Source organism: Chanos chanos, chromosome 13 (assembly GCF_902362185.1).
Source record: "Chanos chanos chromosome 13, fChaCha1.1, whole genome shotgun sequence".
NCBI lineage: Eukaryota > Metazoa > Chordata > Actinopteri > Gonorynchiformes > Chanidae > Chanos > Chanos chanos.
The window spans coordinates 14082859-14102043 of NC_044507.1; the positions used below are offsets into that span (position 1 = coordinate 14082859).

At 42.2% G+C, this 19185-nt stretch overlaps 1 protein-coding gene across 2 annotated transcripts in view; it reads left to right on the forward strand.

The window, feature by feature from the left end:
- prkcab (protein kinase C, alpha, b) overlaps nucleotides 1-19185 on the forward strand; it is a 90603-nt gene that overhangs the window by 63939 nt on the left and 7479 nt on the right. Inside the window, exons 4-14 of one of the 2 annotated variants that reach the window (XM_030789861.1) lie at nucleotides 43-154; nucleotides 1358-1486; nucleotides 8080-8236; nucleotides 8486-8620; nucleotides 9680-9773; nucleotides 11956-11985; nucleotides 14797-14937; nucleotides 15330-15503; nucleotides 16511-16602; nucleotides 17801-17863; nucleotides 18890-19028. In XM_030789861.1, coding sequence (XP_030645721.1) covers nucleotides 43-154; nucleotides 1358-1486; nucleotides 8080-8236; nucleotides 8486-8620; nucleotides 9680-9773; nucleotides 11956-11985; nucleotides 14797-14937; nucleotides 15330-15503; nucleotides 16511-16602; nucleotides 17801-17863; nucleotides 18890-19028 — 1266 coding nt within the window. The remainder of the gene's footprint in view (nucleotides 1-42; nucleotides 155-1357; nucleotides 1487-8079; nucleotides 8237-8485; nucleotides 8621-9679; nucleotides 9774-11955; nucleotides 11986-14796; nucleotides 14938-15329; nucleotides 15504-16510; nucleotides 16603-17800; nucleotides 17864-18889; nucleotides 19029-19185) is intronic. The other variant, XM_030789862.1, reaches the window with a different exon arrangement.

Here is a 19185-nt window from a genome sequence, read left to right on the forward strand (position 1 = left end):
AGTCAGTGGTAAACTGATTTTTCCGTTTTGTTCTTTTGGCAGGACCCAAGGAGTAAACACAAGTTTAAGATCCACACATATGGCAGCCCCACCTTTTGTGACCACTGCGGTTCTCTGCTCTACGGACTCATTCACCAAGGAATGAAGTGTGACAGTGAGTTCTCCTTTCCACTCAGTATATCCTCTCAACAACACATAGTCCATTCCAAGCTTGAGTCCATCCCGTGCCCTGCCTTAGACTGCCCAGATGAGCTGTTGTAATTCACTGCTGTTGTCACGGTAGCACTGTCACCAATCCTATTCCAATATTCCAGTATTCCTATTCTGAGGTGGAGTGCAAATAGGTGTCGTTAGACATAGATGCTTCTTTAACTCTGTTGGAGGGCTTTACCTAACTTCCTGTTTGTGTTTCTCAGTCTTTACCTCTTTTCCTGTCACTATTGTCATCATCTTCCCATCCTTCCCTCCTTCCGTCCACCCATCCTTCTATCCATCCACCCATCAATGCATTCTTTCCTCTCCTCCTTCTGATTGGACTGTTGTCAGAGATTTAAATGAGAGCAGACTGAAATAAACTGATGTGGGGATAGCACCAAATTTACAGTTACATCGACCTGATCTCCCTGTCAACTCTCTCTATGCCCAGGTGTGGGGGAGGAAGGGTCACTTCTGCATTACCGTATTTATCTTCATTATAACAAAATATACACATGCAAACTCTCTCTCTCTCTCTCTCTCTCTCTCTCTCGCTCTCTCTCGCTCTCTCTCTCTAACGCACACACACACACACACACACACACACATACTGTTGTCTGCTTTGGGGCTTATGGCTCTGTGCAATTACCAGCCAGCCTGGTTGTACAAATAACATTACAACACCTTTATAACTCAGACCACCTGCACAAATACACCCAGAGACTAAGACAGGCCTATACTCATCACTTGCTTGAGTACATTGTGTACCTGTGTGTGTGTGTGTGTGTATGTGTGTGTGTGTGTGTGTGTGTGTGTGCGCGTGTGTGTGTCTGTGATTTCACAAATCAATAGTACGCCATGGACAGTTCTTTTCACACAAACAGGTTGAGACAAATGTCCGGAAGCAAAGAGAATAGAGTCCCTCAGAAGAAATATTCGTAAAACCAGCCCCCTCCCTGTGGATCCACATGTAGTGTAAAAGTGTTTAAATAAATAGCTCTTACTCCTCTCTTGTGTTCCTGGGTCTTTATAAGTGCTTACAGTATATTGACCCTTTTTTCCCTGATGTAGTAACCTGCTTTTGTTTTTGTCTTTGTGTGATCTGGGTATGGTAAGGGGCAGAACTGAGGACTTGACTTGTCTTTTGCTGTGTGTCTTTCAGCCTGTGACATGAATGTGCACAAGCAGTGTGTGATGAACGTGCCAAGTCTGTGTGGAACAGACCACACAGAGCGCAGAGGACGGCTCTTCCTCAAGATTGAGGTCAACGGAGACAGACTCCATGTGACAGGTAGGAGGGATCACGGTACCTCACAAGCAACACAACAGAAACCTTAGGTAGCAGGGAAGAGCTTTATCAAGTTCCTTGAGACAGACTGCATGTCCACGTGTGTGAAACCATCCACTTGAAATGACCCTTCAGAGGAGTCTGTAAATGCAAATTCTTTTCTTTTTTTCTTAATTAATAAGCAACTGATAGATTGATGTCAGTTTTGATTCATTTGAGTTGAGGTCTTGGTTGTTTAGATTTGATCAGTTTCATGGCTCTGTGAATCTGTCCTCATTACTTGTGTTCTTAGTGAAAGTGAGGCTTGGCCTGGGGACTCCAGTGTCAGAGGAAGCTTAAGTGGGAACCTGGAGGTTCTCTTGAGAAAAGTCAACCACTGGTTAGATATATTCAAAATTCTAAACAGTTGCTGATTCTAGAAATAGGCCTATTTTAAACAAGGCTATATAAATTTCAGCTTAGAGAATGTGGATTTTGATACAGTGCTTGTCAGCATTTCTGAGTTTCAAAAGATTACAACAAAGAAACAGTGTTTGCTGTAATCTTTTTCCCTCCTGATTTTTGCCGTCTAATAACCAGCCTTCAGAACACAACACAGTCTAATGAAAGCATTAGTTAACCGGAAAGCCATTCGTGGCTGCAGTAATTACTAATAGCATTGTTCCGTCTAGACAGCTGCAAGGAGTAGAAGGAATTCATTAACACGATAGCGCGGTAAACATAGGTTTTTTCAAATTTACTTACATCGCAAAAGTGACAAAGTTTGAAGATTGCACATACCACTGTCTTTATCAAGCGTTTTGAAGGAAGCGATTCCCCAAGTGTGTTTTCTCCAGCCTACAATGGAAAGAAATGGAGCATTTTACCAACAGCTTGAATAAATGGAGCAGCACAGAGATTAGCGGTTTCAGCCCCAGCAGGTGCCCTCCCACTCTCAGACCTGAGCATGGAGTGGGTGATGCCCAACCTGTGCATGCCCTCTACCTAATATCCTCACCTGCAGAGTGTGAATGGCAGTGCCAGGCTGTGCCCTGTTCCCTCGTGTCACGGAGCGGCGTCGTCAATGTGAAATACTACTGATACACGCATCAAACCTGCCAACTCATCTGAAGTCAGATGTTATAAAAAAATGTATTTAAAATTAGAGATGAGACTGGAAATTTTTCAAAATTCTGATGAACCTTGCTGAACAGTGTCATCAGTTTGCTGTCAGCAGTTACATAGATATTTAGAAGTGAGGTATAATGTACTCTCTTCTCTTTTTTATCTGACATAATGGTCAGGTATTGTATGTTTCTGTCTGCATGATATCTTTGATATCTACTAGGTCAGTTATATGTCAGTGGGGTGTTCTATAAACACATTTAATTGCCATACAGTGTCAGCAATAGCAATATTACAAATACACAGTGCTATAGTAAGTTGTGCGCAATTTCAAAATGTACTGACCTCACTGCTCTTGTAGCAAAATAATAGTAACAAGTGTCAAAGGTTTTCTCTTTATCTAGTGAGGTTTAGTCTCATGTTCATCGTGTGCATTCAGTCAGCTCCTGTTGCGTGCCCCAGACACACAGAGAGTGCACTTCAGTTCAGCTCTCTAATGTGAGGTTGATTAAATCTGCCCAGCCAAGAACACAGCAGTATGGCCGTGGCTCTCTGTTTAAACCTTTTCCTTTCCTCTTCTTCTCTGACTCAGACTGCAAACAAATATCCCTCAGGCAGCCACGCAACCTCTCTTCAGCAGAACTCACTCACCATAAGCCTCAGATACACACCGAGCCTCAGTGCACCGAGCCCCCCCCCCACCACCCCCACCCCCACCCCTCTACTCTCATCTGCTTTCTCAGGCCTACATAAGATCACAGTCAAGAAATGAAAATTAACAGGTTGTAATTAATAGCCCAACTCAGAGGAAATATAAAGACACTGAGGGCTATTTGTCAAGTGCTACTGTGATTAACCACCTTTTCAAAATTAGTAACCCAGCCTGTTTGGAAGTACACATTTTGTCCCAAAGCACCTGAGTGTTGAGAAGTATTATATTTAACCACCGATCTGTCAAAGTCCTGCATAACCCATAGGTTATCATACCTCTGCTGGGATTTTTGGTGAAGGGAATCCTCAGTGACCTTCCCTGCTGTATTACTTAACAGTGGAAGGCATCCAGCTCATTTAAATGTATTATCTGATTACAAACTTGCATTGCAGTGGACATTTATTACATAACAGTTGGTCTGAATTTCAGAGGCTTTTAGGGATTTGTGCGTCTGTGCGAATCCAGATTCAAGCCTAGTCACGTATAATAGAATTTCAGGACTACATATGTTTTAACGCTGTGAGATTTTGATGATAATGAAGAACAGTTTGAAGAAGTACACGCACGTATTACAATACAGGACTACAACTATGTTTAGTCATAATATGCCCTTGAAAGAGGGTTGCCGCGGAAGATAACTACACTCATCGCTTTTGAATTTAGGTCAAGATTTTTATCTGTCGATCTCATTTAACTGTATTTTTGTTTGCTAAAAATACATTGCTTAGCCATAAAATATTACTACATTACCATTATGGGATTTAATTGTGATGCAGAGAATTTGTAGTTGTTTATAACACCTCATGTTACAAACTGTGTTTGTTACTTGAGAGACTATGACTAAATACTTTCCTCGTTCAAGTCAGTCATCAGTGAGCACCTGCTGCAAATGACTCCAGCTTCCCCCCTTCTCACGCCATAGCTGGGTTGGGCTGGCACGAGCTACAGACTGACAGCCTAAAATTACCTGACTGTCCAGTGTGGAAACACTCTAACATTCATTCATTCACTCATTCACTCACTCACTCATTCATTCATTCATTCATTCATTCATTTTACATTAGTTGTGTAATTATATCAGCTAGCTGTGTAGATGCTAATGTTGTTCAGTAGATTGACAGTGACTGAACTCAGTAAAATGAAACATCTGATTTTTCACCGTTTCTCTCCATGAGAGTTCTCAGCCCCATTTTAGACTCACTGATGGATGAAACACTGTAACACTGTGTTCTGTCAACAGATACATCTCTGTTCTGGGGTGCAGTCCCAATGCATCTTCCTGCCTAAGGACCCTACTTTTTGGGAGAACTGCCGAAATGTGACGATCACATTTTAATGGTTTATGACACTTTCACCGACCTGAGGCTGAAATTGCTTGACTTTTCAAAGAACTTGAAGTTACAGGCAGATTTCATTCCTTTCATATTTCAACAACCCACAGTCAACACACTATTTATTTATTAATTTGTTTATTTACTCAGTATACAGAAAATAGTTCAGGAAGTAGCTGAAATGATCAGGCAGTTTGTCACTCTTTCAACACACTGTTTCAATTTCTCTTTTAGTGAGTGCTCTCACATGCATTTTTACTACTTAAAATGAATCATTTAACAGACCAACCATTTTCCAGTAGTGGGGGTGTTATGTTGTAATGTTGCTTAACGCACACTCCTCTTTGCCACATGTACAGTTATCAATGTTAGACACTTCTTATGTTTTCACAAAAGTAAAATGCAGTTTAAATATTAAATAAATAAAGGTGATACATTTGAGTGAATGGATTGTGTTGGAAGTAAAGATGAGAGTCAGTGAGTTACAGTAAAGGCAGAGTGAAAGAGAGAAAGATCTTTTGTTGTTGTTTATTTCTTCGAGTATTTCAGCAGTCAGGCACAACAATAGTAGAAACAATACAGCTATGAAAAGATGGCAGGATCGATTCAAGCCTATGGGTGCTAGTGAACAAGTAGACAATCAAGCTTTACTTTCAAGGACAAGTCAAACAATGGACAGAGATGTAAAGTAATATCAACAGTCTGTTTGTGACTTTATTTGAAACTTTTTACTGATGTCCTGAGTTATAAAATTGATGAGGTAATGAGTTGAGAAAGCTAAAAGATGCCGATTGGGAGAGAATATTACAGTTCTGGGTGACACTGTCATAACAGTGGTGTATTGTCATAACCACAATAACAGTTGTGCCAATAGTTTAACTTTGGATAGTAATTGTTTTGGTGAAGTGGCCTATTGTGATTTATTAAAGCACGAGAATGATAAGGAGGAAATGAGAAAGTAAAAGAGGGTAATGTAATGTCAGACATAATGGTGACAGTAAAAGGTAAAATAAGATATATTTGTCTGAGCCCCCCCCCCCCCCCCCCCCAAAAAAAATCAATTATAATCATTTTTATAATTATTGATGCTATCAATGCATTTAAAAAAGAAGAAGAAGAAGAAGAAGAAGAAGAAGAAGATATGCATTGTATGAGTATTTGATAGCCTGGAATGTCAAGAGACATTCAGTTTTCCTTCTGAATATCTGAAACCATTTCCTGGCTGTACATTCTCACACTCTACATAACATATCAAGATCCCTTAGGCTTGTTTTGTGACAAAAACAAACAGTGGGAAACAATAGGACATCCCTCATAAGCAGCCTATGCTGAACTCAAAGCTAGTCAGCCTCTCCGAAACTGTCTGGGAAAAAAAAAAAAAAAACAAAATACGGTGATGAGGTCCGGAAGAGACAGGGAGTTCTCTTAAATTTTGTATCTAAGCAACAACAGCTTGGCTGTTGGTGGTGTCTCCTGGTGCGTGGAAGAATACTGGAGACAGACACCGCTCACACAAATATTTAGTCCCCGGATTTGAAAGAGAACGGCTAGCGCTCTTGTTTCACGACTCTTATTATCTTATAGCTTTAACATTATTTACCTTATAATCCATGTCCTCTAAGAGCAGGTCGGCAGATGAGGGGTGTTCTCATGCTACTGTTAAAAGACATCCTACTCCTCCACAGTGATTTCTTTTCAGTCCTGCAGTTTGCGTTGTTGAGCTTTGGCACACTGAATTAAGTGGACTTTTTTTAGTGCGCGCACAATGACAGACCCCTGGATGCAAGTACATCGCAGAGTCAAAGTCAAGTCAACTCATTGCACGCAGGTTGCCAGAGAGAAGATGGAGGGATCAAGGTCTCCCCCTTTTGGACATGCAGATCATTACAGCTTGACACAACGTGGTCACCCGCGTTTATTCATGCTAGAGCTTGACAGTTTTATTTTCTCAGTCGGAAAAGAGACGGAATGCGTCACACCAAAGAATGAGCTGCCCGTTCCTTTGTGTGATGGCGTATCAGATTTGTGTAAATTCTTTAACAGCGGTGGCAAGAGTTGAGTATGGTGAGGTTATGTATTCTGTTTCTCACAAACGAGTCTGAACACCAAGTCTGTCTGCTATCCAGCATATCCCCTGCTCACTGCCCAGATACCCTTCAATTCCTGAGAGACACCGTTGCTCTGTACTGTATGTTACTGTTTCGGGTCACGTCTCAGTAGATCTCCCACATGAACCTCACCTGCTAAGCCACTGGACTGAAAAATTTCCACTATGAGAGAGGCACTAGTGTCTGCCCCACATCGATTAGCAACAGAGCGGTGTCAGCGCAGGTCTTCTCACCCTGACACATCTGGTCCTGTCTCCCCTCTCCAATAACCAGTCATCCGCTCCCCTCTCTCATAGACCCACCTCAGAGTGCATGTGACAGGTTAGGGAGATCTCTGAACTTTGGCAGCTGCTGCACAATGCCAGGGAGTTGTTTCCGCTTATTGACTCGGATGAATGTTAAGTCTGGTTGACCTTTGCCCTTATTAAAACCTAATATCTTGTGTACGTGTCTGGAATAGAATATCATTCTCTTTTTTTTTTTTCTTTTGGTGTATGTTAGGGTCGGCGATCTTGAACGCCTCTGAGACGACTATATCGTGTGCATTCATTAATCTGGTCGAGAGACGTTTCCTCTGGTCGAGAGACGTCTGTGGGAAAAGCTTTGAGAGTGAAGAGTAACCTGCAAACCTTCATTACTCTTGCTCTCGTCCCCACTGTTCCAACTTTGCATAATATAGCCTGATAGAGGTTACCTTGGAGATGGAATATGTTTAATGTTGCCATGCCACTGGAAGACACAGTGTGTTTGCCTCCTCCAATCATTTGTATGCCCAGTCACATACTGTATCAAGAAGGAGTTCAAGAATAACACGGGTGAATAGCTCAAAAGTATTGAACAAAATGACATGTTTTAAGCCAGTAAGCGTTTTTACGTTTCATTCCATGTGGCTTGAATCAAATTCATTATTTTGAAAGCTAGATGGTTCACAATCAGTTTCTAAAAATGTTGTTATTAATTTACACTGTTATATACATTATTCAGTCATATTAGTGTATTGCCAATATGATTCTTTTTTTTTTTAATTAATCGGTTTGTTTTTTCCCCCATGTCTTCTAATTTACAGTAATTACCTCAGTCTTTCATCAAATGGACACATTTCTACTACAAAATCACTGTTCTTTTATAGGAGATATTAGCAAGGCACAGAAGTGTCTGTCAGCTAGGACACAGGGAACTTTCTTGCCTTTTTAATCCTCTCTTTTCAAAGGAAACACATAAAATAACATACAGGCGCCTGTTTGTTTCATGCAAAATATTCTTGGTTTTTCTCCTATTCCCCAGCATGTCTATTTACTTTGAGATCTGAATGATCAACCTCTATCACTTCTTCCTCTTCAGTGGGTGAGGCCAGAAACCTCATTCCTATGGACCCCAATGGACTGTCAGACCCATATGTCAAACTAAAACTCATCCCCGACCCCAAGAACGAGACCAAGCAGAAGACCAGAACCATCCGCTCCTCTCTAAACCCCACCTGGAATGAGTCTTTCACGTTGTGAGTGAAGCCCTGATTAGACAATCTGTTTAATGCTCCTGGTATATTTTAAGCTTTATTATGTTATATTATTATTATTATTATTATTATTATTATTATTATTATTATAAGTTTTACCTGTGTTAATAGATATAGACTCTCTTCTGAAGAGAGGTGATGTGCTATCTGATCATAACTATCAAACACTGTTTATCTGTGTGTGTGTGTGTGTGTGTGTGTGTGTGTGTGTGTGTGTGTGTGTGTGTGTAGCAAACTAAAGGCGTCAGACAAAGACCGACGACTGTCGGTGGAGGTTTGGGACTGGGACCGGACCACCAGGAATGACTTCATGGGCTCAATGTCGTTTGGTGTGTCCGAACTGATCAAAGCACCCGTGTGTGGCTGGTAAGTCACAGTCCAGACTTGCCTGACTCATAGTTCTCATCTCATTCTCATTCTGCATGAAGCACACTGGTGTGAGGTCTTTCTTTTCGCTCTTTGATAGGTTTCATTAAAATTAGACTTTGGGGAGTAACTCTCACAGAAAATACACAGAACACAACCCGTAAATGATCTAATCCTCTTCAACACCATACATGGACAAGCAGCAGTCCTCAGTCCTCAGTGGCTTTAATTCATTCATGGCTTTCCTCATGCTGACTCATGCTATCATATGCAGTGAATTAAATAGCTCTCAAATCCACATGTGGCTGGTATCTCCCAGACTATGGTTTTAAGCCTGACACTGGTCATTACAGAATGATGTGTTTTGATAACTACAGCCAGCAGTGGTTTAATGAGTGATCCAATGAGCTATCCACTTCATCTCCTAATGCTCTTTAATGAAGTCTGTGTGTGTGTGTGTGTGTGTGTGTGTGTGTGTGTGTGTGTGTGTGTGTGTGTGCCCCCTTCAGTACCTGTATGGCTGGCGCACAGAGTAATATTAAAGGATATACTGTACAGAGGGAACTGTGGTTGTTGATGAAGAGCAGTGAGTTGGCAGCAGTGTGTAGCTGCATAGTCCATGTCTGTGATTTGTCTTATAGGGACTGTAGTTTGGACACAGCACCTCCGTAGACTCAGGAAGTTCTGAATCTCTGTGTATTTGTGACTGGAAAATGTTCCGGGCATAATACACAGAGTGTAATTGTGGTGAAGTGAAAGTTATCTTCACTTGCAACATTTTATGATGTTTTAAATGAAGATGTTTCAAGAGGGCCCCACAGAGTTACATACCACATATAGAGTTACATAAGGGGAAAAAATATTGGTTATTCAGAATATGCAGAATATGTAACACATATAACAGATATAACACATTTTATATGCATTATATGTTGTGTAAATTACAGCTCTAGGTTTATTTATATATATATATATATATATATATATATATATACATACAAATACACACACACACACACACACATATATATATAATTTTTCACTCTCTGTGTGCCACAGGTATAAGATGTTAAACCAAGAGGAGGGTGAGTACTATAATGTACCCATTCCAGACGTGGATGACATCAACCTGGAACTCCGACAGAAGTTTGAGGTGAGAAAAGGAGAGATAACAAAGTCATAACGTTCATCCGCTCTTTATTTCCTCTCAGAGCCTGGAGCGTTTTCACATTCCCCGGAAAACAATACCTTAGGATTGAACTGAAGAGCTCTTTCATAGCTCCTCATATAAAACATCGGTTTGTTCATACATGTGTGAAACATAAGTGAAGATTGGAAAAATCAAAAAAAAAAAAAAAAAAAAAGTCTGCGTAATGTCAGACTTTTAGAGGGTTCCTTTTATATGCTAGCTTTCCCGCTACACTTATGAAAAATCAGAGCCCAGTCAGGCACATCCCCCTGCTGAACTAATGAATTCATCTCAGCATTCGGTTGAGCTTAATCTTTGTGGCTGAACTTATGCATGGAGTGCTCAGCTAGTCTCGTGGCGGAGTGAAACTCCCTGTCGCCATGGTAACGGGGGCATTTGGTGCATGTGTTGGGCACATGCGATAGCTCCGTGGTGGGCAGTCACAGTGTCTGCGCTGGAGATCTGGAGCTCACCCATCAGGACATCCCTGCTGGTGTGAGTCGCATATGGCCTGATAGCAAGCCTAGCTTCAAACTCCGCCACAGTTTTCTTTCTCTTTCTCTCCATCTGTTTCTCTTTCTCTCTGTACCCCTCTGTTATTTTTCTCTGTCTTTCTGTCTCCCCTTTTATCTGTGTGTGTGTGTGTGTGTGTGTGTGTGTTTCATATCTCTCTCTTCTACCCAGTCTCTTTGTCTGTCTGTGTCTCTTCATGCTTATCTCTATATCTCTATGCTCTGTGTACTTTCTGTTTCTTTCTTTTTTTTTCTCTCCCCCTTTATCTCTCTCGTTTTTCTTCTCTGACTCTCAAGGTATAATAGACTGACAGGTGAAAAGGTTGGATGGCATTTTATACCATTTAGAGTCTCTTTAGGGAGTATTGATAATGACAGTTAAATATTGCAGCAGTGAACAATGTCAGTCAGGGGTCAAAAAGATCAAAGTTTCAGTTGCTCTCCAGGTAGAAATGGAACAGCATATGAAGTTCTACCCTCAAAAGCAGAGTTTTACACTCTTTTCCCGTGTCATTCATGGGATTTTCTCAACTCCACTTTACCTGAGAGGGAGAAAAAAAATGGTATCCACTTCGACAGAGGGAGTTGTTTTGACGCAAAGCTTTGTTTTAATTTTCACTTCACTCTATAGAATGTGGCCTTGAGATCCCAAGGTAGCAGACCAGCCAGAAGAATGCATGCGTTACCTTGGAAACTGGGCCCCGACATACCAAGTGTTGCAAAATCCCCATTGTAGACTTTGACGGTTTCTGTGAGATTAAAGGAGGAAATGCTATACTGATTAGATTTCCAACTCTGTATGGAAGGTTCTTTGATGTGTCTTGGGTTCTCAGACGCATTGAACTTTATGGGTGATTTCTGAAACGGATTCACAAACAGAATATTTTTGCACCTCAGTCCAGCGTTCATTAAAAGGAATGTTATCTAGTGCGCAGTGTTTGCCAGAACAAAGTAAAGTAGAAAAAGCAGTGACCCTCTTTTTAAGGAGTCTTAAAAAGACTTTGCAAAAAGAATGTCTGTCGAGATATTATGAGATTAAACGCACAATAAACAAGGCATGGCAATGACAACAACATAAACCTTTAAAGAACGCGTTGTGGCGGTTATCAGAGAAGCGGTGAGCGCGGGGTTGCTTTTGACAGTGCTGCGGAGTGTCGTAAAACTATAATTAAACTGTTTTCCTATCCTCCTAAGCCTGTTGACTCTCAGAGTCTGTTTGCTCAGAAATGGGTTGCTTGGTTACTACACATGACAGTTTTGCCTCTATAGGTCGTGTGCATATATTTGGAAACTGTAAGTAATTATTTTACAACATACTCAATGAAATCTTGTTAGCGGTTACTATATAGCTTAATGTAGTACTACCCCACACTAACATCTGGAAACCATCTTCAAATTTACTTTTAATCTATTCTGTTGTTTGCCTTACAAGCCCAGCCAACTCACCCTCTTCCACATGCACACACTCACACACTCACACACACACACACACACACACACACACACACACACTCACACACATACACGCACACGCACACACGCGCACACGCACACACACACACACGCACACGCACGCACACACACACAAGCGCAATTTACCCAACTAACGTTCCAGTTTATTTCCTCTCTTATAGGCCTGCCAACTTAATATCCACTTCCTCAAGGTAGCTCTCTCCTGCACCTCCTGCTTGCTCACCTCTCCTTTCTCTACTTCTCCCCCTCCATCAGTCCTCCCCCTATCTCCTTCTCTCTCTCACTCTCTCTCTCTCTCTCTCTCTCTCTCTTCCACCCTTATTATCCCTTCATTAGTTGAATCTCACACTCTGATTATTTGCACGTGGCAGCAGTTTGCTACTGCAAATGAATCAGATTTACTAACAAAGATGCAATCAGATTTCTTACAGGACTGCAGCACACCCACAGACACATAAAGACGCTGTTGTCAGACCCCTGGCTTAGTGTCTCACTGTCTGTAATGTTTTATTTTCACTTCACCTGACACACAAATTCTTAAAACAGAGGAGTCTCAAAAAGCAAGTCAAAAAATAGGTCATTTTGCCAGAATTTTTTTTTTTTGACAAAATGAAGCTGTCAGACAGCCAGTTTGAGAGCAGACATAACACCCAGTTTAGGAAAATCAAATTACAGTGCACACTCAGGCAGACACACATATGCACACACACACACACACACACACATAAATACAGAAACAAATGCATACTGAATGCTGTTGTTAGTAAATGGGCAGATTACAGAGGCCAGAGGGAGAGGCTTATCAATATGCCTCCTCTTCCCTTGCCATGTGAGTGGTCTGCTCTGTACCCTCTGTTAACGAGCCTCTATCTTCGGCTATAGAGGGCCCGCACATTGCACCGTACTAAAGCATGCTTCCATGAGCATCCAATGGAAAATGAAGCACTCACGCACTTCCTTCTGTCTTAACCTCTGTGCATTGAATAACCCACACAAAAAAGATAAAACGTGATTTTTTGCATTACGACTAAAGGAATATGTTGTTTCTGAATGTCTATGATGTAATGATACTAATTCCCTTGCTAATACGTCCAAATGCTTTGGTCAAGTGTTACAGCATGTCATCTGAAAACATGCATGCAAACAACTACAGCTGTGTTTCATCTTCAGTCCACAAGAGGGCAGCATATGATTACAGTTTTTGGTGACTGTTACGTGTTTTCAGAATCTGAGCCATGTCTCATAATTGTTCTTTATAAATTGTGCTGTCATGATTATCCTTATAAAACTGAATTTCCAAGTGTTTTAGGTCAGGTATATTATGTACCAAGTACAGGTACAATTCTCAGTCATTTCAGAAATTTCCCTTAACAATGGATAATGTTGTTTATATTGTTTAAAACTCATATGTCAGTGCATTTTCCCTGTGAAATAAAATGTTTCCTGATTCATCCATGACATAAAGGACCAAACTATCTTCTTTTGTAACCTGTGAGGCATATTTCAGGTCAGAGCGTCTAATTGTAGAAATCATCCACTAGGTGTCCCCCACAGTCTTGAGTACAGACTCAGACCGCTCAACAGCAAAACAATAAATTCGAGACAAATGGGAATAGACCTAAGACTCCCTCACATAGAGAGTAATATCCAGTTATTTGTGAAGTGCCTGTTATTGCACTGCCGTAAATGGCAAGTCATTCAACGCAGCCTGAGAAATGATTCAGGCGTAAGGGCCCTGAACAAAAATACATCTCTCTGTTATGAGATTGGCAAAGACAGGGTTCAATGTAAAGCCTGCGCTATTGGAAAATACAGTCTGGATATAAAGAAAAGACATCACAGGGCGCGCCACACACATCCTGCTTATTTCTAGCCATTTAAGCCATATGTCCATCTTGCCTGATGGAGTGAGAAGATTGTTTGTGAAGGCTTCGCATAGCGTTGACAGACACCCCCTGTGTATTCAGACACATTGTCAGCGTCGTGGCGCACACGGTAACGTGGTCTGCCGTAACGTGGTCTGAACACAGCGTTAAGCCATAATTGGCACTGGCGCGGCCAAGCCGAGATGACAGAGAGAGAGAGAGAGAGAGAAAGAGAGAGAGAGAAAGAGAGAGAGAACGTGTTAGCACCCCGACAGCTCTCCGCTTCTCTTGCGTAAGGGGAGCGAGTGGTTGGTCGCTGTTGTGAAAACTGGCAGGCTCTAATTGCCTGCTTTGAGGGGAACGTGGCAGGGCTTCATTTTCACTGCCAGGCCGAGAATGGGACCCTGCAGTTCAGCTCTGCTCAGACCTGTGTGGTGCAGTGCATTGCGGCCGTGACTCTGAAGTTTTGGATGCACTGCGCATCATTATGCAACAAAGAAGGCGATATTTTGTTCAGATTTTGTTGCAATATGTTGTTTGTCGTGCCTCTGCGTAGAGTGTCCTCCTTGACATTAAGAAATATTTCATGAGTCACACCGACATAAAAAAAAAAAAAAATCTTATGGATTTTGTGAAAGCCCAGAGTTTCACTCCACTGGTGTTTAAAGTGAGAGTAAGGAGAAGTCAAGGGCATAGCGCTGCTCCCTGTCATTAGCAAACCTGTCACTTTCTACTAAAGCATTAAGTTCCGTTGCAACTGCAGCTCTATCCTCTGTTTGCTAACCCTGTGCTGATGAACTAAAACATTGTTATCATCCATAAATGAATGGGATGGGCAGATTTGCCTCTAAAATCCCATACAACATCTTTGTCCCGGAGCGGCTCTTTCAGGGGCCCCAGTGGCACCTCCCGCTTTCTACCACCAGCTTTATTCTACACACATGTGACACTTAGAGTTGGCCTTCGTTATACGAGCGTTTAGGAAATGCTATGTTTGTCCACAAATAATTTGGCATATTGTTTTATTATTGCACATGAGACGCCAAGATCAGTGGAATTGGCATTCAGTTGTGCATGTGCTCACGTTTTGGTTGTGTGAACTCACAGCGTATTTACTGGTCTATGCTGCTGTTGTAGAAAGCCAAGTTAGGCCCGGGGAAGAAAGTCATTACTCCATCAGACCACCGGCGTTTCAGCCTGCCCTCCAATAACCTGGACAGGGTTCGACTCAGCGACTTCCACTTCCTGGCTCTGCTGGGCAAAGGCAGTTTCGGCAAGGTGAGGGGGTCAGACTGTGTATAATTTTCGTCACCCCGCTAGATAAAGAGCACTGAGTTGAACTGTGCTGAGCTGAATTAAACTCAAGTTTCAGTTTTGTACAGTCGGGATGATTTCAACTCAGTTCAGTGGAATGGAATGTAAAGCAATGAATCTGAGCTAAACTGAAATAATTATGTGCAGTCATTCAAACAAAAGTAGACCAAAGTGATTTTAATATCAACCCTGAGACAAAGATTCACACAGAGATTTTTTTCACTCACTCCTCTGTGACTTGCAGAAGTGGTAGTTCTGATTTGTGGTTGTGTGTGTGTGTGTGTGTGTGTGTGTGTGTGCGTGTGTACATGTGTGTGTGTGTGTGCATGTGTGTATGTGTTCTGTAATGTGTGCAGGTGATGCTGGCAGAGATGAAGTCCACTGAGGAGCTGTATGCCATAAAGATCCTGAAGAAGGACGTGGTGATCCAGGATGATGATGTGGAGTGCACCATGGTGGAGAAGAGAGTGTTGGCCCTAAGAGACAAACCCCCCTTCCTCACCCAGCTCCACTCCTGCTTCCAGACTGTGGTAAGGCAGATGGATGGATGGACAGGCAACCTTGTTGGGAGTTGCTCTGAATTTTTGTGGTTTTTGTCTAGTAAAACTAGAGGAGCCTTGTGGAAAATGGCAGTGTGCAGCTGTCATCATAAGTGCAGTAGCACAGTAATTGACACGCACAATAAAACAATACTAAGGGTACCGTGTAGCATTTGACATTACTTGAAAGCCTGATTTTTTCTTAACAGATGTGTTTGAGTTTGAGTAAATATTTTGAGTAAATATTATTTACAGTTGTTGTTGTAAAAGGTTTAAACAGACATGTATCTGTGGCTTTTCTGTTTCTGGCTGATTTAACACATTTGCATTGTGGATGCAGAATGCACATCTCAGCTCAACAGGGTTGTGTACAAAGTGCAGCGTTGCTGACCCTCCCCTCACAGTGAGAAAAGTTTAAAGGCAGTGAGTCATCCTGCCGCAGCATGGGTTAGAGGTCTGTGTGTGTGTGTGGGTGTGTGTGTGTGTCTGGGGTATGCCGCCTGACCAACACTGCTGGATTGCATCAGTGAGGGGAGCTCCTCCTGGAATCACGGCAGGGCAGGCACGATGCTGGCACCCTGCTCATGAATAATGAAGGAGGCCTCAGTGTGGCATCATGAATTATTCATGAGGGCGGAGACAGACACTGAAGACCAGCAAACCAACCTGTGCTCACTCAGCATAGCAGGTTCCTACCTCTGCAGAGCTGAGCAAAGGCCCCACGGCGGATAATCCACAGAGTAAAACTGGTGGTTGGCAGATATGAGAGCTGCTGCTATTATCTTTTACCATGCCATTTCATTCACTATGAAAGACATCAGTGTGTGTGTAACTTGGTTATCAAAGACTGAGAAAATGAATCTTTCAACCATGTTTTCTGTCAACAGACCTCACATACAAGCGTTGGTTTGTCTCATTATCACAATGAAATGTGTGTTTTGCTGTATAACCATGAGTCACAAACCCCCCCGTGTTCTTTTCTTTCTGTTCTTCTCCAGGACCGACTCTACTTTGTAATGGAGTATATAAATGGAGGAGATCTCATGTACCACATTCAGCAAGTGGGAAAGTTTAAGGAGCCACAGGCTGTGTAAGAAAGCATAACTTGGTCCTCAGCATAGCAGTCAATAAAAAAAAAAGCTTTTGCACAAACCCAGTCCAGTCTGTGAATCCAGAGGCAGTGACTGTTTGGCAGTAATTTCAGCTGTCAGTAGTAAACAGTTTTCTGTGCTTGTGTGTGTGTGCGTGCGTGGGGATTTGTGTGTGTGTGTGTGTGTGTGTGTATGTGCGTGCGCTTATGTGTGTGTGTGTGTGTGTGTGTCTCTGTCTGTCCGTGTGTGTGTGTGTGTGTCTGCGTGTCTGTACACGTGTGTGTGTGTCTGTGTGTGTCTGTGTGTCTGCACACGCGCATGCGTGTGTGTGTGTGTGTGTCTGCGTGTCTGCACACGTGTGTGTGTGTGTCTGTTTGTCTGTGTGTCTGCACACGTGTGTGTGTGTGTGTGTGTGTGTGTGTGAACTGTGAATGTTTATTCTGCTACATATACAGTACAAGCCTGAAGGACAGTTAGCCTTCTCTCACTATTGACTGGAACTGCACTGACAGGTCGTGGGCACATATAGAACAGTGTTTACTCAGTTAGTTTGTCTCTCCTGCTGCTCTCCTTCATCAATCACTGTTGTCTTATATTTATTCTCCAGCATACTGTAAACACACACTGAGGCCAGAACACTGTTGACCTACAGCTAACACAAAGGCTGAATCAATATAGAGCCAGTGTTTGTGGTCCATTCAATAAACAGATATTCTGTATACATCAGATTTAAATAGGCTGTGTAGAAAATTAATGCCTGGACGATGCTGCCTCTGATTCCACAGTTAATAACCCGGGCGTGCTGATTTGATGTCTAAAGTCAAGTTAAAGATATCTAAATGAAACAAGGCTAGGGTCACAAGTTCAAACTTGAGATAATTTATTTACAGGCACATTTGAATAACTAATATATATTGCAGTATTTGTTCAATTATGGCAAATGCTGTCTGTAGCTGCACTCATTTTCATATTTAATGCAAAGTCCCAAAACTGTGACCTTTCCAAACCACTTCTAACTGAATACTAGAGGGAATTTCACGTTAGCCGCATACAAGTTTTTATAGCTGTAATTACAAGCAGTCATAACAGATTGCATTGGGGTTTTTTTTCCAGTACTTCTACAACCTTTTAAGTTTTTATGACCACTGCTGTCAATGTTACTGTATCTCTAATAAAATCTGTTGTTTGTCTCCTCAGGTTTTACGCTGCAGAGATTGCTGCTGGTTTGTTCTTCTTACACAGAAAAGGAATCATATACAGGTGAGAGAATGTTATTGCTATTACTATCCATATTGCTTCTTTCAGATTGTAACAGCCTCTAAAGCATTTAGGAGCTCATTGAAAATGAGCAGGAGTGGTTTAGGTGACTACCTGGTAGATTTTTTTTTTTTTTTTGTCAGCGTAAACACAGCTAGCATCAGCTACGAATCAGATTGTACTAGGAATCACCCCACAAGTCTAATGTTTGTTTTCCAGGACCAGTCTGATTGAACGCTGAACAGATTTAGATTCCCTGCAAGAGTGGTATCAATATAAAGAGAAATGACTCATTTAGTGAGAGGAGGGAGAAAGGGGGAGTTGGAGAGAGAGAGAGAGACAGACAGACAGACAGACAGACAGAGAGATAGGTGATGGGGAGGGCTGAGAGGTTAAGGAGAGAGAGAGAGAGAGAGGGAGAGAAGGAGAGAGAAGCTGTTTATCTACTTTAATGCAGCTCTGTCTTTATTCAGTCCCTTGCTTGGCTTTCTGGTCCCCTGAGGGAAGAAACATTCATCTCACATTAATCATGCTGTTTGATGACGGAGCAGCAGCGTGGCTGAGGTCACCTCGCCCTCCCTCGCAGCCCACTCACAAGACACACCGCTGCCAAAAATCGCCTTGGCTTTCTCTCCTCCTTCTATACAATACTCTTCATCTCCTCCTCCTCTCTCCTCCCCTCCCTTCCCTCACTCCCCCGTCTCCCTCTACTTCCTTTCGCTACAATTCTTCTTTTTTAAATATGTCCCGACTTTGTCCTCCATTTCTCCCCTCTACGCCCTCACTCATCTGTGTCTCCGTTCGTACTGGTGTCCACACCATCGCTCATTAAAGCACATTAAGGGAGCCTGACTGATTTGAGACGCTCCATTATTTTGTATATTACAGAATAGAAAATGCTAAAGAATCTTACAAGCCCTGAGTAATTGCTCAGCAGTTTTTGCGACTTATGACATGAACTTAGTGCACCTGCTTTCTTCAGAAACTCTCATTTTGTCTTCTGTCTCTCTGGTACGTGGTCTGTCACAGAGATCTGAAGCTGGATAATGTCATGCTGGATTCTGAAGGCCATATAAAGATCGCAGACTTTGGCATGTGCAAAGAGGGGATGTACGAGGGCATGACCACGCGCACCTTCTGTGGGACCCCAGATTACATAGCTCCTGAGGTGAGGGCTTGTGAGTCTGAGTGTCTGTATATGTGTGTGTGTGTGTGTGTGTGTGTGTGTGCTGTGGGAGGAGGGGAAGCATGTGCGTGAGCATGTGTGTTTTTGCTGAGGGATCAGCGAAAGTGACAGTTGCCATTTTTATCCACGGGAGAACAGA